The following is a 23,936-nucleotide window of genomic DNA, read 5'->3' on the forward strand; positions in this document are numbered from 1 at the left end:
TGGGTTTTTTCCACTGAAATTTAACCTCATTTTACTTTTGCCAGCTGAGGATTTTACTTTTGACGGCTGAGCATTTTCTTCTACAAGGCTCCTCTAAATTTTCCAATTAAATAAAAACAAGAGGTTTTGTTTTTAACTGTAATTACATCTGTTGGTTGGTGACACATTGTATCCTGAGAAATCCAGTACATCATGCACAGAATTAGTCATTGTGACTGTAAGGGGATTTTTTCCAGAACAATACATTTTCCCGTGCCTTTTCTCTGTAATAGAGCCAGGGTGATGACACATTGCACAGACTACAAAAGCAGGCGACGGGTGGTGAAAGAAATGGTTCAATTTTCTCAGATAAACAATAGTGTGTGGGCCTCAGCTGCTCCAAGTTTTACAAAACAAACAAGCACCCTCCCACTGTGATAATCTTTGGTATTTATCTGGCTCAAGGTGAGGACTGATTGAGAAAAGTGATAGTGCAAATGTTTCTAACGAACCCCAGGACAGACCGAGGCTCTCCCGAAATCACAGGCAGGAACCAGAGAAGGAGCAATGAGTGATGAAACAGAATAACTCTCACTGAAATCACTCACTAGTTTTAACTGAGGGGGGCGAAAAAAAGGGGGGAAAAAAAAAAAAAAAAAAATCACCATTTCAGACCTACAACTCCTTTTATTTAAGATCTACATCAATATCTATACTGTAGATTCTGTAAATTTGTGTGAAAGCTTGTCAAAGCCATTCCAGCTGTCCGGGACATGAACGCTTAGCTTGACTAATCTCCTAATAAAAATCACTTTAATTTGCAGTATATATTCAGACTGGTATGGGGAAATCAATTAATTAGTCTTTCAAGAGTAACACAGCCTTCACTCTTTATTTTGGAAACAAGAGCAGTGACACTATAAAAGCACTAATGTACCATTAAGACTTTGAACAGAAGGTTTATTACCACGTTGGTTACAGGGTTCAAACTGTAGTCAGGGAGGTGAGGCCAAGCACACTGGCTGCATCCAGGTTGCTGCGCGGGAGCGCGTCCAGCCTAGCAAGGCCGTGCAACGGACGGTACAAAACTTGTTCTGTGCCGCTGCTTGAAGCGGATGTCTCCAAGCTGCCTGAAGGAGTTCTGGGGTTTGCTCTTATCTTGCACAAGTTTGGGTACATAAAGGTGTGAAACACGCGCTCCTTCCGAACGGCAGATATTCACGTCATCCAACAGCCATCCATTGTTATGTCCTGTAACAAGTATTACTGCAAGTAGCGATGAAGATCCTACTTGTAGCCATCTTTACCGAGAACACAGAGCAGACGATAAAACTAGAGCGCCGACATACCTTTCACGCTTAAGTGAATGTGGTTGGACTGTGGATTATGGTCACTTTGTACGGAGCAGGTGTACTGGCCATCGTCAGTGACGTCCACTTTCTGAATCTGTAGGCTGTACTCGTGTTTGCTGCCAGTCCCTGATACGATGGACACTCGAGGGTCTACGGACCACTTGTCTTCGCCCGCAAAAATGATGCTGGAGCGATTCAACCAAGCTCCTTTTGAGAGTCCGTCCGAAAGGTAGCATCTGAAATGACACAGAAAAACCAAAGTTGTTGTTAGATCTGTCTTAATCACGAAGCTGCAATGGCTGATCTCTTGCAAAATTTATTTCATTACATCCATTTATGGAGACGTCACTGGTTTCGGATGACTACGTTTCTTATTTGCCTTGCAATCCACTGTCAGTGTTGGTATTATAACAGTTATCAAGCCACAGTAATGGTTGACAAAGCATGATAATTAAATATTAAAGTGGTTGTCATGTTTTTAATATAATTACTTTAGCAATTTATGGCACTGTCTTTCCCTGAAATCAAAATTATGAAGTTTATGATCGTGTGGACCAAATTCTTTTCGTTCCGACACTGTTGTTTACAACAAAGTCCATCATATTCATCATTCTTTTACCTGTTGTACGTGTTCATTTACGTGAAAACCACATAGCTTAAAACACGTCCGGCAAATTAAGAGCATTAAACAGAAAACAAAGCATGCAAAGCACACACCAAACTGTTAAAATATAGTACACAACTCCTATATGGTGCATGGCCATTTACTGATGCATCACTGTTTTAGATACAATGAAAGGCATTTTTAACATTATTTGCTGTGGCTACAGAAATTATGTGGCATTGTTGCATGAAATATTTGCTTCTTCTTCAGAGCAGCAAAGCCATCATCGCCAATTATTGTAGCAGCACAAAATGTCCCTGACAGGAGCTCTTGTGTTACTCAAACTAAGCCTTGTAACTGGCCGGTTGTGTAGCTCAAGATGAGGTTGGGAAAGTACTCACGGGTCCATTCTTCAAATGAAGCTCATTCTTTTTATACTAAGACGAGCTCGCTGAAAAAGCCCAAGAACACGGCTTTCTGAGCCTGTCTTTGTAGTAACATCTGCCAGCCTACCGGGGAAAATTAAGAAGTTTAAAGCAAAGTATTTCACCTTCTACTTTTAATTGGAAGTTGAGGTATTGTACAGAAAGCTCAGTGTTATAATAAGAAATACTCCAATTATGTTCAATTTATCATAAAGTTGGTCTAAGGATTTTTTTCCTTTCCCCACACACCTTGAGGTGTGATGTTTAAAGAACACTATTTGCATTTCTTTTTTTTTTTTTTTTTTTATTTAATATATATATAGAGTAACAAAGAGCTAGAAAGAAGAGGCAAACAGAGGGAGTGAAAGAAAACGTGTTAAGTAACAATTCATTACTTCTGGTGTAATATTTCCATCAATAAAACATATTTCATTTTATTACAATACTCTCACTGGACATAAGCCTAAGGAATATTTTTTTTTTTTTTCTCGTTTGAGGCACAAGCTGAAAAGAGCTCAAAGCATTTGCCTTGTATTTCAAACTCCCACCATAAAGCTGCAACTCTGGATGCAAAATGTGTTATGCTTTTTATTAAAAACAAGCCCGAAAGCTAGAATCCTCAAATTCTTTTAAAAAGAATGCATACGCCAAGGTTTACAGATCCAAGGCAACCACTCTCAAAAACAGTGAGCATCATGAAAGAACGTTTTGTTTCTGCCTTCTTCCCCTCTTCCTCCCATTGCTTTTTCTCTTTTGAGAGTTGGGGCCTCAAAAGCAGAACTTGTTCAGAAGAGGAAGCTTTCCATTACTGTCTGACTAATACTGATATCAGTTCGTCTCACTCTTCAAACACTCTTTAAAACTATGATTTCCCTAGTCAAACTAACACCAGCTATTGTGCTGCATAGTGCTGAAAATAGCACACATTACACGGTTCTGGCAACACTGCAAGTTTTTTGAGAAGGCGTGATGTGACACCTACAGCATGCCACTGAGCATTAGAAATTGCCATTTATGCATCAGTGCCATTTAAGCATCAGTTGCTAGTAAATTAGATTTGCAAAATAAAAAAATAACTACGTATGTAAATATATATGTATATTTATATGTATATATGTAATATATAAGTCGTTCCTCAAGATTTGCTCATAAACAGAATCCTCATAAAAAGAACCTTAATTATTATTGAACTTGAAAAAACTAGAAAACATGATCATGACCAACAGCATGTTTGCACGTTTCTTCTTTTATCATCCAGGCAAAATTTTTACCTTTTACAAATACACACACACACACATTTTCAGGACCGCTCGTCCCATACTGGGTCACGGGGAACCGGAGCCTACCCAGTAACACAGGGCGTAAGGCCGGAGGGGGATGGGACACACCCAGGACGGGACGCCAGTCCGCCGCAAGGCACCCCAAGCGGGACTCAAACCCCAGACCCACCAGAAAGCAGGACCGTGGTCCAACCCACTGCGCCACCGCACCCTCACATCTTTTACAAATAATGAAAACCTAATTAAAAACACTCCATAATATTAGAACAACTCTGGACACCTTTTTAATCCAGGTGTAAGACCCACATCTATCAAAATCTCTTATATAATATTTGTGTTGCACATTTCCATTTCCAGTTATTTTATATTTTTATTTTGTTTTATTCTATTGTTCTTGGGTGGTGGAGTAACACAGCAGGTGCCTCACAGCCCGTGGGCAAGGGTTCAAATGAGTCTGTGTGTAGTTTGTATATTCTACCCATGTTCCTGTGGGTTTCCTCTGGGTGTTCTAGTTTCCTCCCACCATCCAAAGACGTGTTTCAGGTGGATTGGTGACTCAAAATTGGCTGTACTGTACATGTGTGAGGAAACCAGAGCACCTGGAAGAAACCCACATGAACACAGAGCATGCAAACTCTACATACACTGAGCAGGGATCTAACCCATGTCCTCTGGCAAAGGACAGGGCCTGTGAGACAACAGCACTACTCACTCCATCACCGTGCCACCAGCCACAATTCTCATAAAAGGAGAACTGATGATGGAAGCATGGATATTTATCTCACCATTCAGATTATGTAACTGAGGGTGGGGAAAAATGCTGTGTGAGCTCTGAAGTTCTTGAGAATCCTTGAAGTGAGGTGTTCACATGCCACATTTGATGAGAAAGAATAAACAAGCGATCATATAATAATGATCTGCAAGAAATCTTGTGGAGGTCTTTCTTCCAAAGAAGAAAAGAACAGAAAGAACAACAACAGGAAAAAAGGGTAAGGCTTCCAAAGAACAAATAAGATACGACATATTCCATGGACCTTGTAGTTCTGCATTCACAATGCAATTAGTTTTTCATCAAGAGCATATAAAGAACATTTTTTACATTCCCATCAAAACATCATCTCTTGCAACATAAATATACGTCTTAACTGCTGGATCCATTAATAAGAATATTCTTGTGTCACATATCTTTGGTTCTTACTATTTTTGAGTTATAATGTTCTAACGAAGAATAAGATTGAATACCCTTCTGTTCAGACTTTAGCCTAATTTGCCAATATGTGACTGACCACAATTTAAATTTGCATTATCATTCTCACCACAACTCCATATCACTATACCGAATAGGCACTATATATTCATCTTAATCTCTAAACAGATATTTTCTCTAAAAATGGTCTTTGAATCATTAATCACAGTGTCACTTTATTCTAATAGGTTTTTCTCTGCAAATAAAATTAACTCCAATCAGGGGAACTCTCTGCACTTATTTAAATGGCTCATCTGTATTGATACATTTGCGTTTGCTTAATATTGGTATTGGTGCACGTGATACACTTTGCTTCTAAGGTGAAGGAATAACCTTCTGTTTTGCTGTTCTTGCTGTTTTATGGCCTGCTAACAACAATGATTACAGACAGTGTAGAAACTGTAACACTTATCAGAATGCTTTAAATATCTACCCATGATACAGTATGTGCATGACAGAAATCCTTGGGCTGCTATGTAGCTAGTTAGTTAATCTTGAATGAATGAAAGAGTCCCAGGAATGCTCGAAATGCATACTGTCAATGGATGTGTTAGAAGAATTCTGACCTTTAATCTGGATCTTGATACCCTTCTGCCATTGTTTTGAACGTACTGTAGATGGCAATAATGAAAACTATGGGGAGTTCAGAAAGTTTGCTGTTGTTTGAAGGTCTTTAAATTATATATTGTTTTTCTTTCAGCATTAAAGAACTTTTTACTGTAGGAGTCTGCACGTATAATCTCTACAACAAAAAACTGTTGCCAGAAATACTCTACAATGGAGAGAGAAAGAAATGCAAGCACATTCCAGAAACACTGGGAATCCCTCTGTTTAACCCACTACAAATGGAAAGAGTCTAGGGCTGAATAATGTCAAGATGAAGGATCCTGAAGACAAAGGAAACCTAGCTACCAAGATCTAGTGGAGCACAAGTACGCTTCTCAGTGTTCTATATTTGGTAGATTAAACCGGGAAAAAGGAACAACCTTATGACACAGGGTTAGGGTTATCTAAACCACGATTCCATCTTATTGGGATACTGTGTAGAAAGTAGCCTAAAAGGTGATGCCCTTAAAGAAAATTTGCTGTGCACCCTCAAGCTCTTCACCCTGAACTCATGGCCGGAAATGTGGTGAGGGGCGAAGGGGATTCCTCTGTGGTCTATTTCCTTTCATAAACGATAAACAAGGTCCGCTTCAATGACATGAACGCCAATAAAAACTTGCTAGTTTGAAGCTGTTAGCTACATGACTTCATTCAAATGACTGTAGTAATAGAGGTGGTCCCCAATTTACAATGGTTCGACTTACAATTTTTTCAACTTTACAATGGTGAGTTGGCATTAGACATTCAGTAGATACCGTACTTCGAATTTTGAATTTTGATGTTTTTCCTGGGCAAGTGATATGCAGAGCGATACTCTCTCGCGATGCTGCTGGGTAGCGGCAGCGATCCGCATCTCTCAGTCTGTCATGCAGAGATGTGTATTAGGCGTATTAAACGCATTTTCGATTTACGAAATTTTCAAATTATGATGGGTTTCGGGGAACGTAACCCCATCGTAAATCGGGGACCACCTGTATTCATCAATAATGGGAACCAGCAGTAGATGCTCAATTTTAAAACTCAGATCCAAAACAATCTGTACTTAAGAAGACAGCATACATACCAAAATTAGTGCAACCTTTTAAAATAGCTTATTTCATGATTCAAATTCAGGAGTTTGGAAGGAAACCTACATATTTCAGTCATTATAAAATCAGTCGGTTGCTATCAGCTTGTCACGCCCTCCACCTGAGCGCAATGACGGACACCTGCAGCTGATCGGGGGACGAACGTAGAAAAGGAAAGCGCGGAGCGCCCACAAATGCGGAACCTTGTTCAGCCTCGCCATTCACTCGCGCTTCTTGTATTAGATCTCCTGACCTCCCCGATTCCCTCGTCTACAACTTCCCGGTTTACCACGACTTCTCACCTGCCTACTGTATTACGATTCTCGGATTTGACCTTCGGATTTCGTTCGCCCATCGGTGACCATTTTGCCCGTTTCCCTGACCATGTCTCTTGGATTGCCCCATCAGTATTCTTCCTGTGCTCCGCACTTGGGTCCGACGCATCCGCCCCAGGGTAACACCGTGACACAGCCTTACAAAATATGTTTAAAAATGCTCCATTTCTCTCAAGGGAACTTGGCAACAGGTGGATTTATAGCTGCTCTCTAAAATATTTAAAAAATGCAAATATGTACAGCTATATAAGTGCACTTAAATCATTTTTATCAACTCTGAATTATTGTTTGATATGCAAAAGAAATACCATATGATGTGGCTTGGATGATAAAAGGTTGTTATATGATGATAGGTGAGTATACGATAACCGATTAAGAGACTCTTGATAACTCAGTACTTCTGATCCCTTTAGTTAATCCCTTCAAGGATTAACCAAACTTCTTCTGAATTTAAAAGTTTTCTTTGTTGTGGAAAGTCTGTTTTTTATCATGTGATATTCCGGGTCATGAAAAATTGCAATATCCAGGCCAAAAATATTCTACCTGTAGCTAGCAATTAATGTACTTTAAGTCAAGAATTTAATTTTAAAACACCTGATTCTATCTTGCAGGATATGTATTAAAAAAAAGAAATTCTTGTGCGTCCTAAAACATGACCATAAACGCTTGTAAAAACAGAATCTTAAGAAGGATATACAGATATCACACATACAGAAAATTGAAAATTAATGTCTTCTTGCAATTATCAGCTCTTTTTTACAAAACATACAGGGCATTTAGTCATTTTGCAGATCCTTTCCTCCAAAATTACAGCTAGCAACTGCTATGAAGATGACACTATTAATATGTGGCATTTACCCAACACTTATGTCTATGGGGTCTTACAGTACTAGACACACTGGACTGAACTCCCTACAATCAGTCACCTGTCGACTGATAGAAAACAGTGGAGCAACGTAATACACACTTACATTCACACACTGCAAGGAGTTTAGAGTCAACAATCCACCTGAATCACATTTCTTTGGATTGTGGGAGGCAACCAGAGCACCCAGAGGAAATCCAAGTGATAGAGGAAAAGCAAACTCCAACCAACACCCCAACTGTCCAGGTACTGTGAGACAAGACGCCACCCAATACACCACTGTGTTCCTCATGGTGTCAATAATGGTTGTAATTCAAATTTAGAACATGACAACTGCTTAATAAATATATTTTAAAAGATTAACTGAGACAGAAAAATAATGAGCAACTAAATACACTGTTGACTAAAATACACCCTACAATATACTTTTGACCTGTATGTTGAAAGATACCAGTTCTTCTTGAAAAGCAGTAACAGAAGTTTTTGTAGAGTATTTTTAGAGCCAAGTGCCCTAAAAAATAAGGGAAAAAATGGAGTTTTTGTGCTTAGGAAAAGAAAAATTCTAAACTTTAAAACTTACAGGTGACTGTTGACCTAATAAACTGACTGCAATATGTCGGTTTGGCAAATTTTTATGGAGGGGCAAAAATTAAAATTTATCACGGATTTATGAGTCACTTAAATGTTTCCAGGATTACTACCTAACACAGCAGGCAGCAGCTTTACTCCTCATGGTACTCCTAGGTATGATGGCTAAATAGGTGGCATAATTCTAATTACATTTAACTTACTATTTTAAAGACGTCTGGTGGTGCTGTGTTTGGAGCAGCTACCTTTGGCTCCCAAGGTTGGCAGTTCGATCTCCAGCCGCAGTGCTCTTGGGCAAGGTGCTAACCTTCGATTGCTCCAGTACTTTCGCCTGGCTGTGTGCCTAGGTGCGGCCCTGTGATGGACCGGCATCCCGTCCAGGGTGCGCTCCCCCTCATCAGCCTTGCGCCGGGTTGTCTCTCGGATAGACTCCGGCTCACCACGACCCCACTCAGGACAAGGAGTTATTGAAATTGGTTGGTTGGTTAATATTTTAAGTGTAGCATGGTGGCACGGCAGGTAGTGTGGCCACCGCACAGCACCTGGACTGTTTGAGAAGAGGTTCGAATTCAGTTCAGTCTATATGGATTTTGCTTGTTCTTTCAGTGTCCGCATGGGTTTCCACTGCTTGCTCTGGTTTCCTCCCACAGTCCTAAGACATGCAGTTTGGTTGGTGCTTAATTGCCTGTAGTGTGTCAATGAGTGAGTGAGTGAGTGAGTGTGTGTGGCTACATTGTGATGGACTCTTCCTCCAGCCCAGCACCCAGTAATTCTTTGCTCCTGACCACTGCAACTCTGTCCAGGACAAGTGGTCAATAAAAGTGAGAGAGTGCACATGTTTTAAAGTTACTTTTATTAACAATAACAAAAGTATACATCTACAATCCTGACATGGATAAAAACCCACTAAAAATACAAAAATGGGTTCAACCAAATAGCTGTAAAGGCAATGAAATGTAAAGACCTTCATTTTTAAATTGTTCATTTCTTAAATGGTTAATAGATAATGAAGAAAAAAGAGTATATTACCCAAAGTTGACCAACACCCCTTTTTAGCCTTGTAACTGGATGGAGTCCAAAGTACAAGTTTTCAGGAAAATTTCTACCTATATATGGGTTTAATCTTGAATTTTTATAATCAATTTAGCTGACATTTTCCCCAAAGTAAATAGTAAGTGGCACAGTATACAAATCTCACACTTCAATTATTTACTCCTTTATACTGCTGGGTAACTTTTACCGGAGCAGCTCAGAGCGAGCACCTTTGATCAGGCAAACTACAGCAGGAGTGGGGATTCAAACCCAGGATCTGAGTGCAAGGCAGCAGCTTTAATCACTGTTGCCCGTTGCCCTAATACTGAATAAATTTCCATGAGAAAGCACAGGTCCTTTTCACCTGCTCCCAACATCAAATGAAACAAAATCAATTCATTCCAAAGATTCACACGGCATACATCCGGTTAATACTTTTATGATTTTTTTTTTTTTTTTTTTTTTTTTTTTTTTTAAACACATGGCAGCATGCTACGTTTCACAGATAACAGGTGACAGTATCATTTTCTAAAAAGAACACGTCTGTTTAGAGAAAAAAAGATAACGCATCTCTTGACTTTGCTAGTCTGATGCTTCGGAGGGGTACTACGTATGTTCCCAAATGTAAATCTGCTGAAAAACGGTTCCAAGACGGGGTACTGATGTAGCACAGCAGGATGCATCGTCACATCACAGCTCCTATTATTTCCAAACACATGTTCTTGAGGTGAGCTACAGCCTCTCAGTTCTGACTGCTTCAGTCTCTTGTTCCTCATGTTTGATTCAATTTTGTTACCAAAACTGAATTTAAGCTGTGCAGGTTTGTTATTGTCTGATTGTTCTTAATTACATAGTATGTTTCCCCTAATAAAGCAACTACAATAACAACAGGCACATAACTACTTAGCAGAGTAATAAGCAGGAGCTTTGCATTAATACCAGGCATATTTATTTACCATGAATAATTCAAACTTGTGTTGACTTGGATGAATAGCTATTGCAAGGAATGGATTACCTTGCAATTACAGTATTGCCATGTATTGATTCAAGTGATTGTGGTACAACGCATTTGCAGTATTACTGTCAACAGATGTTAGCAATGAAAAAACGAAAACAGACTTAATATATTGAAACATTTGGTATAAAAATATTTACATGAGGAAGTAACACAAATATTTCAAGACAGACTGTATTATACTTCTACAGCTGAATGTTTCTACACGTACAGCAAGCGGTGCCTAATGCATCTCGCCCCGAGATGTCAAAAACACAAAAAGGGTATTTTAAATGCAAGATGACCGATTTGCACTACCGTAACACAGACTTTGAAATTTTGTGCCTCTTGTATGGTATCCGAACGTCAAGAAACATTGGTTAAGTAATGCGGTCAATTTAGTATCATTAAATGTATAGGATCTCTGAAAAATTATGTGTATTCCAATACGGGAATTGAATGAATCCTCTGCATCACTAGCGAATCATGATGAAACATCAAAAGCAAAGAAATAAATATGACTCTGCTCCAAACCAATATGTTTTCAGCATGAAACCAACAAAAATCCATACGTGGGTTCAAAAAAACAAAATTAATAAGCAGATGTGTCTTTGTTACCATAATGCAGGAAGCAGAGATGACTAAAAATACTAATATAAATAGTATTTTTTACACACTTTAAAACCATGACTGTACAGCATTTAGTTATGTTCGCTGTAGAACCTTCATCTCTGTTAATACAGAAACTCTGATTCAAGATGTTCTTTCCTAGTGGGCTGAGTGAAAGAACTATTGTGATTCATACTCACACACACACACACACACACACACACACACACACACACACACACACACACACACACACACTTTCTGAACCGCTTGTCCCATACAGGGTCACGGGGAGCCAGAGCCTGACGTGGCAACACAGGGCGGAAGACCGGAGGGGGAGGGGACACACCCAGGACGGGACGCCAGTCCCTCGCAAGGCACCCCAAGCGGGACTCGAACCCCAGACCCACCAGAAAGCAGGACCTGGTCCAACCCACTGCGCCACCGCACCCCCCGTGATTCATACTTTTTCTTTAAAAAGAGAAAAAAAAAAAAAAAAAAAATCAGGCTAATTACAGTGTGTGATGATCTTCATCTTAAATTGAGATGATAGATGGAGAAATCATGTAGATAGAAGTGATTTTTAAGACGACCTTTTTTCATATTACATTTGCAATTCCCAGCATTATTCTAATGAAGGTAGAACAGATAAAGGACAAGTCATAAAATAAGTAAAATCGTGGAATGGAATTCATTGATGGAAGTATTATCTGGAAAAATATCTGCATTTCGTGTGATCCATTCAAGAAATGCCCCGCGTAAATGGAGGCTTTGTGTAATTCTGACTAACGCTGGGAAAAAGGCTAATTAAAAAGGTATCATCATCAATGACATCACTCATGCCAAAGACTCACCACTTCATTGGACATGTATGTCATAGCATGCAGTGGTCGCTCATACACGCGACTTCAGCGGTGCAAACCCATGAAGTAATGGCACAGTGCAAACCAATGAAAAGCACTTCACACAAAAGCTCACACTTCACCAGCTCCACTGGAGTTGTTCTGACAAATTACCGACTCATTTTGTATCCAATGCATTAACTCCAGAGAGGCCGTCTGTGCATCTCCACCAAGCAGGCAGGAATTGTGCTTCCTGTAACAGGGTTTGGATTTTTACACGCTCAACGGCCGCGGATGGAGCACAAGGGATATTGATCCGCTCCTCTGCCCTTTGCTCCCCTTAATAATAGTTACCAGTGTTGCCCTTCCAGGTACTCAACTCCAAAACATGGTCCATCTGACCTTGCATCTTCAAAAGCCTTGGCTGGCTCCCAAATGTCAAAGTCAAAATTTGATTACACCACACGTCCGCCGCATAAAGTGCCAAAAGAGAAGATTAGATTCCAAAGAAACGGAGGAAACTTTGCTTCTCCGAAGACTTCCGATACTCTATCCAACATAACGCTGCTGTTTGTCTTGCACAACAGTGGTCTTAATCTCAAGCAGTTCTTTCTTCAACAGTGTACACAGAACAGTCATATATATTGCTTGATAATACATCCCTTGACACGCGGAAAGAAAATCCTTTTTAAATCGCCTGTTAATTAGCGGAGGAAAATAACTGATCTCCATTACTATTGTGAAATCAGTTTGATAATGGACTAATTAAAGGAACAAAAGGCAGAAGTATAACTAATACCATTTTGGCAGTACTGCCAGCAACGTCTGCATACTTTATAAACAACTCCTGCGGTGCGAGAGAAGCAAAGAAAGCTACAGCTCTTAACATTTCAGGGGAAGAGAGATTTCACGTCATTATGTGACATATGTGCCAAAACGTTGCGTATGAAACCTCCACCCGTGAATCTGAAGGATATGCGCCGCCGGGAGCGCGAGAGCGAGAACCCAACCCTGCGGCCTCCTCCCAGCGCAGCAGATTGGGCCTCCGGAGCGGTCAGGACCAGCAGGCAGGGACGAGCTCGACGGCCGCGCTTTCAAATATATTTTTTTCCCCCATCACGAAGGCGACCTTTCCCAGGAAATCAGCTCCGAAAGTATTAATTTGGTCTCACGGCTAAACCAACTTGAGGGAATTCATTTCCATGCTGCATGATCTCTATAAGACCAAATAAACTCGCCGAGAGTTGATCTCGCTCAGTTTTAAATGTGCGTGCGTAAGACGTGCACGGCGGCGGAAAGTTGCGCGGCGTTACTCTGGCTTTTCCTTCGCGTCTCTCGGCGTACCGCACACGGTAAGATGGGTGCGTTCGGCTGTATTCGCAGGTGGAGTTGGTGGTGCTGGGGGGATCGTTCGAGGCCGTCGCCGGCTTCATGGAAAGAGGCCGCAGCGTTGCTCGCCGACTGCTGCCATTGTGCAGCCTTTCTTTTTCCCCACTGCTGTCACAGAGTCAGCACTAAGCCAAAAGCATCCACAAGGCATGGCGCCGACATGGAATTCTACCTCGAAAATTAGCACCGCGGACACTAATAAGAAACTCCGTATTACCACTCAAATAACAAAACCAAGTTTATTTAAACAGTACTCTTTGCGATGCATACCCATGCACGCGTTGTGTTTTGTGCGCGCGGGTGCCGTGAAACGTTCAAATATAAATGCCAGATGTTTCTAGAGGCCACCCATCCATTTTCACAGACTGCGCGCTGCAGGCAGCCCACCAACCTGTCTATCCGTTGTCCAGTTCCCTGGGTGACCTCCCCCGTGGGCTCGCACCTTCATCCCTTGCTGCCGTTCGTGTACATCTTGCACCGTGTTACGATTCCTTTCGGGGCCTGTCTCATATAGCAGAATGCAAAACAGCAGCAGGCTTCTACGTTATTGCATTTTAATTGCAATATAAAGCACAACTAACCCCTGTGCCCAGTTCCTGACTAATATAGTCATTTTACCATTACTGCAGTTTTGCATGGTAAATTATGTATGGATCTCACAATGCCTTGAAATGGATAGAATTTCAAGGCAGCTGCTGCTGTTGGACGCCTCCATTATTCTTCAATGGCCTCAATGCTATTGTTTGAGGAAGAGAAGATGATGTCATCACTTATGTCACTGCTTCTGCAGCTGTGTGTGTGTAAAAAAAAAAAAAAAAAAAAAAAAAAAAAAAAACTGACCTGAAGTGTTCCTTTGGTATGCACACACTGACAACTACACATAAAAGGTGTAACAATTTTCACGTTATCGTACATGTGACTGATTTTTAATTGAAATGGGTAAAAAAAAAAAATGCAGTAAATAATGACATTATTGCATGATGTCAACAAAAAGGTTTGTGATAGAGTGCCCGTACCGACAAAATTTAAAAAAAAAAAAAAAATAAATATAGCTGAATCCACTTTGGATGACTCTAAATATATTATCTGATGTGAAGAAAAATATAACCAATAACACAAGCCTAACCCTAGAAGCAGTGCTCCAGATTTTGTTTTTGACTCCTCAAGTAGGAGACCTTAGCTTGTAATGCAGTAATTAGATTGATATGACGCGAGTAGTCCTGTGACATACACAGAATGACAGTGTGAGAACAACAAAGTTAGAGAAAAACTCCATCTCAGCAACGCAAACGCAAACATCTTAAGCAAACCCTTTGATGGCAAGGCTTTGCTTATGCAACTTAGCCAAACATAAGAGAACATATCAAAGTGCAGAATCAATAAAAATAGCTGAAATTGTCCACATACGCTCTCCTGCAAGATTCATGAAGATTTCATGAAGGTTTGACAGAAAGGCCCATACATGTAAATGTTGGATGAACTTATCAAGAGCAGTGCTGTAGACTTTATCTGCAGTCCACGTAATTGCTTTGAAAGTCATTTTGAGCTTTCTCTCCGGGTGTCATTGTCAAAAGAGGAAAATGCTCCCTGACAGCAGCTTAAAAACAAACATTGATTGTAAGACTCACTGCGATTACCTCGTCTCTGAATGCCGGGTCTGTAAGAGCCCGGGTTGCGGAAATCGTTCCGAAACCACTTAACTCAAGTCGGAATCTGCCCCCGTTAGAGGACAGTGATGGATGGCTGGTGTGAGTGACAACAGCTTCGTCGTGTACACGTGAAATGGGGGAGAGGGTGGTGGCTGGCATGGATTCACACACTGGCTACCCCGGGAGCCTCTGGCAGCTCTCACAGACCGCCGACCCACCCAACTGGATCTGAATCCTGGCAACAGCAGTATCAGGGACCGGCCACCTGTCCTCGGTCCAATCTGTCGGCCCTAACATGGCTAAATAACTTAAATTGGTTCAAAGGATTTTTTAATGCCGCATCACGTCCTGCTCTTTCAGCGTGATTCTTTCTGTTCGTACTTCCCCTCAGCTGCCCATTACCCAGATTGCGAACAGACATGAAAGTCAATAGTCAAGTGTGAATCAAGAGTGATTTTCAATGCAACAACTCCAGATACATTATGCACATTGTAGGTTGTACATTTCATCAGTACAATTGGTCATCACTTGAACTTAGCAGAATTTTCGCCTATTAAGAAGCACTCGGTTCACCACCGGGAATGTGAAGAAGAACAATACGCAATCATCGCAGTGTTACTGTATTCATATGGTGCCGAGCCAACACCAGCTTCCTCCCACCGAGACCCGGACTGCCCAAGCCAGGTCAGTTGAAACTAGACATCAGTATGCTGAATAGCGCAATATATACTGTATTTTTGGTGCCACATCCAGGGTTTATCCATTGCCAAATCACACAATAGGGTTAGTTATTTCTAGTGTTAACCATGCTGTGAGCAGCAATTAGCCTAAAGTAACTGTATGAAGTATGAAAAAGGCCTTCAAACATATGAAAGCAAGTAACACTTTCATGATTTTGTTAAACACTATTCAACCAGCCATGAGAAATCCTTATTGTGGTACTTAATTTACATAACTGGAAAAAGAGTTCTAGAAAGACAGCTAAAGGAAGAATGTCGGTCAAATGCACGTATAAATGTGGCATACGCAAGGAAACAAAAATGACTCATGGGTTAATGGGAGCAAAAATCCTACAGTACACATATATTAATTTGCTGAACAGACAGCTTAATCCATATGAACCTACAAAGCAGTTTAAAACACTACACATGTATAATATTGAGCACTTTTTTTTAATCAATTCAGGTAAACCGCTTTGCTCAACACTGCAACAGCAGTGCCCTCCCGGGGCTTTAAACTGCAACCTTTTGGGCCACAAAGTGCTCTTTTTTACCCACTGTTTTAGTCGCAAGAAAACAACTACACAACACTGAAAATCTTTGTTTCTTGGCTACAACATGTTCACTTTTGTATGAACTTTGTTGGATAGATACCCCATTAATTATTGAAATGAGCACTTTGCCAAAAATTTTCTAGAATTTTCCCAAGCACGAAGAGAAGAAAGCAGCATACGTGAACAACTGTACGTAGATGAATCCATGTGGAAAGAGCTTGGTAACACTTTAGAGTCCTACTTGCGTAAGACTACAGTAATACCAATATAATCTACGCATCATTTATGAATGTGTTTATGCAACACTTAAGAAGGCATGACACTTCAGATAATTTCTACAACGCAATGCATTTTGCCTAAAGACCACACTTCAGGTTTTTTTTTTTTCTGAATGACATGTAAGCATGTGTTTCAGTTGTGTGTATCCACTTATACAAAGTATGCTCTACAAACCCTCCGACGCGTGAATTACTAGTTTCGTCATTTGACACAGAGGTCAATATGACATCAGAAGTGCTGAATGCCCTTTTGTATACTTTGAGTAGCACTTTGCTTCTGAGAAAATGCCTGTTATACATGGATAACAGAATACACATAAATGACAAACAACTGGAGTTTACATTTACAAATGCTAATTAATATTCATATTAATGTCAGGTATGCAACTGCCATGTATGGCCCTTCAAATTAAGCCCTACCAAACAGTCCTTCATTTTTACTCCACACATTTGAAACATTTGAAAGTAATTGTGGCCATTAATCTGGAAATGTCTGACCAGTCCTTGTTCAGCAGCAAAGCACTTTTTAAATGCACTATAAATAGATCATTAAAAAGATTCAATTCAACAGACATACTATTCAGTTCATCAATACATGAATTATTTAGTGTTATTAGCCTTTTATTTTTATTTTAAGCTCAAGGAGTAATTGTGAAGTAATGAAAAAGTAAAATTCCTCAGACTGTTAAATTTAAGAGTTTTTTTTTCAAAGGGCTGAACTTCAAAGAGGGAATCAGAGGACATTTAATATTTAAATTATGCCACTTATGCTTTTATCAACAGTGACATAAATGGTCATTACGGCACAACAGCACCGGTGCAAGAAACAACATCACAACGATGTGACAAAATTATGTCCAAAAATTTATCACGCAGTTCCCTTAGTGCATTAAGGAGCAAAATTCCATAGCCGAAGTAAAAAATAAGAGCGACACAAATGACAAAAGATCACCGTTCAAAGAGAAAATTGGTATAGATGGCTATCGAGCACAAGAGGAACGAAGTAATCAAGTTATTGGAGCAAAAGGTGATTGTCTAGCATGTGATGGCATTGCCCAAGTGACTCAGCACTTTTCGCTGGTGCCATTGATGGTAGGAACCCACGGGATGCTGAGCGACTGGGCCTCATGGGTCAATGGTTTGATGAGATTCTGAGACATTTATTGGGTATTACAGTGCTGCGCCATTTGACGGTGTCGATTGCGTTGGTTAACCGACACTTTTATATCGAGCAGCTTGCAATTACACACATTTATACAGACGAATCATTTGAAAAGGAAAAAAAAACGTAACTCCAGTGTCTTGGCAAATGGTTCGGCAGCAGGGCCTCTCCGGGGACTTGAATGGGCAGCAGTTCGGCTGCAATCCACACGACTGAGGTTACACAACCCGCCGCCCTCTATCATGCTACCTGCTGGTTAGTCCAGCGCCAAAGTCCGTGCTGTCCACGTGCAGCAGCCGGGGATAACAGGAGGGAGGAGGCGAGGTGGCCATCCCTGGGCATTTTAGAAAGCAACCGAGCAGACTAGCTCCCGCCTTACCGCAAGAGTGTGTCACGGCTCCACCGAGGCTCATAATGTGATTGGTTACAATAACCAAGAGATACGCGAGCAGCCGAAGCCACCGGGTGGGAATCCGCGACCGAGACGCGCATAATTTGCAACAGCACAGGTCTGCTTAGGGGGTTAAATACAGCACCTGCAAAGACATGATGAGTTTTCAGGGGGAACAAAACCTTTCCAGAAGAATAAGCTGTGATTACATGAGACAGGGAGAATAAACGGTACATTCTCCTCCACTCCATGGGCAAATTCAAATAAAGGAGTTGCCTTTTTCCTCATAATGAGAGAAGGGAAATATGCATATGAGCTCCTGGAATATTAATACAAGACCGATTTCAATATCTGTCGCTAAGGTTGTCTGGCGAGAATGAAGAACTGTTAATCAATACGCGTCACCCAGTTTAAGCAGCCTCTTTCTAATTAGCACAAGTACCATTTGGGCCATTTTTATTGATTACTGTTCTCTTATGCTTCAGAAAATATGCACGAGCCACGCCTTTTTTCCCCATGTTTTTGTTGCTGGCTGCCACACACAGAAATGTTAGAAGTGAATCTCTTGAGGGCAATTTCACCCTCTTGCACCTCCAGCAGCCACCTTCAGCAGCTACCTTCAGCTACTGCCATGTGAATGTGGTAAAAATGTACGCCTGTCTCCGCTCTTTAATTCCTCTTAATCCAGGCAATGTTCTGTAATCTCTTTTGGACGAAAACACATTTTTTTTTTCTTTTTTTGCACGTGTAGCGTGTCAAAGGAGTCTTTAACAGGGAGACTCATTTAAAACAGTGGCAAACTGTGGGGCTGAACACAGGACTCGTTTGAATAAAAATTAATATCATGACACGGCCCCGTTTGCGCGTAACCGTGATTGGAAAAAGGAGTACCATCATGCTTTCCACATTTCTGACAGGGTTATATCCTTACATCCAGATTCAGATTGTGATCATGCATGTAAAAGAGCCTTAAAAAGCAGAGGCTTCAATCCTGAGGAGAATTCTGCTCATCCCAGGATTTTAACAAAACAGTCGCCTCACTGACTGCTGGGATGTTTCACTCACTCGTTCACACATTTCTGTGATTAATAAAACTTGTGAAAAGGAATAAAGTACACGAGAAAACACTGCTGATTATTGCATAAAAATGCCAAATCGCAAATCTACGTGCTTTTTAATACACAGAAGAAACGCCTGTGTGAAAATAGACCACGTCGAAGCCCTCAGTCAAAGTTAAAGCAAAGCCTAACATGTATCAATAATATTCTTGAATTCACAGCTAATTGTCCTGCGTCCCGCCCCTTAGTTACATGATCCATTTCTCAAGTACTGTACTTCGCGTTTGAAAAACGGAGAATTTGTCGTATAAATTATAATTAATGCAGCTCGCCATCACAACAACAACAACAACAACAACACGTAAAGATGTTCGGAGCTCCACTTTTTAAACGTGAATCAAAACGAAGCTGAACAACAACAACAGCCCGTTTCCCCGAAACCTCCAGGCTCCACTTGTCTCCGGTTTCGTGTGCGGTATTCGAGCTTTCAAGCCAAGAAGAAGGTACACGGCTTTCGACAAAAGGAGCAGCTAGCGCCCGTGTATTAAGAATAACAAGTCAAGCGTATGAATACTGGTGTTACGTGAACGAAGCCCGCGGTTTCGCCACAACAATATTCCCGCCTGGAGCGCCTTACGCGGGAAGAAGAAGGGCTCGTGGGCGCGCGCGCGCCTGCCCTTCTGCTTCTCCGCCTGTGCTTCAACTACAGCAACTTGGTTGGTATGGCAGCCCACCATATATATACTTTTACTGCCTGTACTGCCAGTCGCCTCGCTTAGTTAGAGTAACACCGAACAGAAATAAGTGTTCAGGCGAAGGAGCCTGACTTGGTCGCCAGTGTTCGCTATTTGAGCAACTTAAGTTATTTTCGACGCGCGTATTAACTATAACTATTAATTATAATCTAATATATCGCGTGCATCTCCCGGCGGTGGCAGAGACGCGCTCTCTCTACGAGCTGCCAGCAAAGATGGAAATAGACAGGCGATGAACAGTTAATGCGGAGGCTAGAGGGGCCACACAAAGTGCACATACATGGGACGGGGGCAAGCAGGGAAGCCCCACTCGTGACAGCCGCACCGAACTCCGCGCGGGGAAGCTCCGTCCGCGTCCGCGTCGCGTCCCCACCGAACAATAACACGAGCAGGAGCAAAGGCGCGCTCCCGGCGCGCGTGTCCTACCTGAGCAGAGCCGTGTCCCCCTGCCTGCTGACCACGCTCTCCACGCCGTTCCACGCGCTGTCCGCCGCCTTGCCGTACGAGAGCGCGGAGGACAGCGCGCAGCACAGGCTGAGGCTGAGGGCGAGCGCGGCGAAGCGCGCCTCCTGCACCGCCACCATCATTTCCGCGCTCCCCGCAGTGGCTCCCTGGTTCAGTCCGCGAACAAACGGGGGGAAACGATGATGAGCCGCGGCGCGTGCCTGCCTGCCCTGCGCGGAAACGCCACCAAACTGCCTTCCCCGAAGGCGTCCTCTTTAAATGTTCTTTTCTGTATTTTTTATTGTTTTCAGTTTTTTTTTTTTTCTTTTTTTTTTTTTAAAGTCAGGGCTTCACACTGCGCTGGGATTACAGCCCAATTCTCCAGCGGCTTCGCACACCATCTAGCGAGGAGATGCGCTGTCGAAATGAGAGCAGCGCGAGCGCCTCGCACCCGCGGGCTCTGATCCCGTTGCCATGCGGCCGTTTCCCAGGCAACCCCCCGTCTCCGGCAGCGGCTGATGGAGCAGCTGAAACTGGTCAGGATTGGTACAACAAAACAGGGCCAATTAAAGATATCGATTGGAGAATAAGCCTCACCTCCGCACCCAGCACATTTCACCGAGGCTTTTTTTTTTCCCTTTAAATGATACCAGTGCACAAAAATCCACCCCCCCCCCATATGATGCAAAGCAATCTGCGCAGCTGGAATGGATTGTATGTTTAAGACTGTAAACTGAAATAAGTTAAAAAAAAAAAAAAAAATTTTTTAGGCAGACCCTCGCTGGATTAGAAAATGAAAGGCAACCTGCTGGGAAGATGCTAGAAGAAATACTACAAAGTCTCGTGGTGCGGCCCAGATTTAGGGACACGTTAAGGAGTGGCTTTGTTCTTCATGCCATCGAGCGCTACAAGACTTTGTAAATCAGTGAGATTGTATGTGAGACATTGGGACTAACCAGTTGGTAAAACCAAATATTATTTCAGTTTTGTTCAATTTAGAGGGGTGGAATAGCGTAGCTGCCTTTTCCGCTTTTGTCTGGAATGCAGAGACCTAACAACTTGTCTGGTTTGGGGCGGGCGAAAAATATTCGCATCAACACTCAGTGGAATTATGCGCAGGTGTGCGCGAATGTTGGGGAGACTCCTTCCCCCACCCTCTTGTTATGCCTCTAATGGAATATGTTCATTCGCAGAACTTATAACAGCACATTTTAGTGCAAAAAATAAGCCATGTATACTGGATGAGTGGCTCCTGGAAAGAGTTCTGTGGCTCAAGCAATATTTAAGGTCATGTACAGCTGTATAATTATCATTTTATCATGTCAGTGTGTGCTGAGAGCTTCCCGCACAATTACCCCTTCCAAAAACATATGAGCATGCTGCACTTTTATTGAAATAAGGTTGTGTTAAGGAGCATCACTTACAGAAGGTGACATTCACAACAATAGTCGATTCAGCTTATTTTTAACATCCTTTGAAATGGCTGTGGAAACTAAATAAAAAAAAAAAAAAAATCTTGTGTTTTGCAGCTTCTGTCGGTAATAACAGTACCCTGTGTTCCTCCCTGTGTTCTCGCTTATGAGATCATTAATGTACCTCATGGATGAATAATTCAAAGCAGTGGGAAAATTCTTTTGCAAACCATACAAAAAATGAAGGGGGGAAGCCTTCAGAGGTCCGGATTTATACATATTCAGCACTAATTTCCGTAGAACCAAGTGGAGCTACTTCTTCGCACAGCTGATTGAGGAAGCCTGTTTAATCCTGCACATTGCAGTCCCAAGTGTCACTGCATTATTGATACAAATAACAAAGACCTCACGAGATGCTTCCCCCCCCCCCCCCCTCCTTTTTTGTTTTAGAGTTTCCTGAGTATAAGAGACTGTTGACTCACTCAGATTTTTATTTTACAGCTGTGTGGCTGGGATTTGAGTGACAGAAGTTGTCTTGAAAGCACTTCAGATTATATGAAAAAGCTACCTGCTCAGGCATGAAAGAGCTGTAATTGGTATGGCTCCTTTTTAGCGAGCGCTCTGCAGTAGATTTGGAAAAGAATGGTCTCCACCAGCGGTTTAAATAGTATAGCTTCAGAAAAGCTGAACACGACTGAAGAGAACAGACACATAGGGGACTCAAAAGATATATTTTTAATGGGAAATAAGTCATACAGCGATGAATTCATTTCATTTTGGAGCTGTCTTTCATTTTCAAACTGGAAAATCGGTTGACCTTTGAAAAACAGCTATTTAATAGCTGTTGTTCATTTTTATTTTCAAAAAAAGGCCGCATTCCACTGATTTAACTTTAACATTCTAACGCTGCTTCCATTACTAGGGATCTACTAGTAATAGTGAACATTTTTTCATTGGTCTGATTTGGGTAGATTTCGAAATGATTAAAGCATCATCATTCGAGGGATTATATAATTTGTTTTTATATCATCTATTGCATTATCTGGTTTATTTTCCAGACTCACCTGAGCAAACCCTTTTACACTGATAAATATCTCTGAGGGCACTTGCATGTTAGCGTGTTACCTGAGGTGACGCATTCGGTCTAGAGACGTTAAACATATTCTCTGGCAGAAGAGCTTTACAATCTCCTGTTGATTTATATCTGTTCACAATGGTAACCTGTGGATGGGATGTCTACGTGAGACCGTCTTCCCGAAACCAAAAGTAACATACACTGCTGGCGCAGTCTCGGATATTGCCAGTTTTTCTTGCTTGGCTTGTGTTATTTCATCTCCTGTTACTGCACCTTCATATCTTTTGTTCATAATGCACCTGGAACACTGAATATTCAATAACGAATGGATTGTAAATGTAGACAACATGCCGAATTATACTGTATGTATACCGTATGGAAACAATAGTGATACACTTTATATGATGAAGATCTTTGAATTTCCTAAATGTGATGATGCCGAGAATACTGTAGTACATCAGCATCAAAGACAAAAGCGCGCACGGGTCACAGAATGTGAATATTATGAATAGGTTACGCAGAGAAGGCATGTCGATGCCAGTCAATTGCAGACGTCATGTGGTGGAATTGTTAGGGAATCCGTTTGATTTGAGCCAAATGTAAAGTTTACTTTTTTATTTATGTTGTCAAAAGATATGTCCCCCTCACTGTTCCTTCCTGGGTGAGCAGAAGAATTGCAGACGATGGCTTTGCAGTTGCACATCATGTACGGAGGCTCAAGTGACTTTCACAGTTAAATCCTTATTCGGTGGCGTGGTGAGTTCTTGGGCTGTGGGGTTGGAAGCGGGTTCAAATCCAGCTCCGTCTGTCCTGAGTTTGCATGTTCTCCCCGTGTTCGTGTGGGTTTCCTCCCACGATGACAGTGATTCGGAATTGCCCTGAGTGTGTGTTAAATTGCTCTGTTGTGTGGATGGACAAGTAGGTAACTTAGTGCGTACTTACCTTAGTAGGTAACTTAGTGTACTGTATTTACTGTAAACTTCTTGGGACAAAGATGTCAGCTAAATACAAATTAATAATCATACCCTTTCATAAAGCTCTAGGACATTATATTGAAACAATTTTTGAGAAACACTTAAGTGCCATAGAACTGGAACCCCTTGCTGTGTTACCTAATGTTGATATTTTCGGCTGCAGAAGAAAATCAACAAAAATGACTGCAGGTAAAATATAAAGGGATTGCGAGGAAAAGATAAGGCAAAAATACACAAAGAAGGAATAGAACA

General features: G+C 41.5%; 1 protein-coding gene across 1 annotated transcript in view; it reads right to left on the reverse strand.

The window, feature by feature from the left end:
• The window catches only part of LOC108935255 (neuronal growth regulator 1-like), an 86,017-nt gene extending 65,180 nt beyond the window's left edge, over positions 1 to 20,837 (reverse strand). Inside the window, exons 1-2 of the mRNA XM_018753721.2 lie at positions 20,206 to 20,837; positions 1,329 to 1,567 (exon numbers count right to left, since the gene is read on the reverse strand). Coding sequence (XP_018609237.1) covers positions 1,329 to 1,567; positions 20,206 to 20,366 — 400 coding nt within the window. The 5' untranslated portion in view covers positions 20,367 to 20,837. The remainder of the gene's footprint in view (positions 1 to 1,328; positions 1,568 to 20,205) is intronic.
• Between the last annotated feature and the right edge of the window lie 3,099 nt (positions 20,838 to 23,936).

This window comes from Scleropages formosus, chromosome 3 (assembly GCF_900964775.1).
Source record: "Scleropages formosus chromosome 3, fSclFor1.1, whole genome shotgun sequence".
Classification (NCBI taxonomy): Eukaryota; Metazoa; Chordata; class Actinopteri; order Osteoglossiformes; family Osteoglossidae; genus Scleropages; species Scleropages formosus.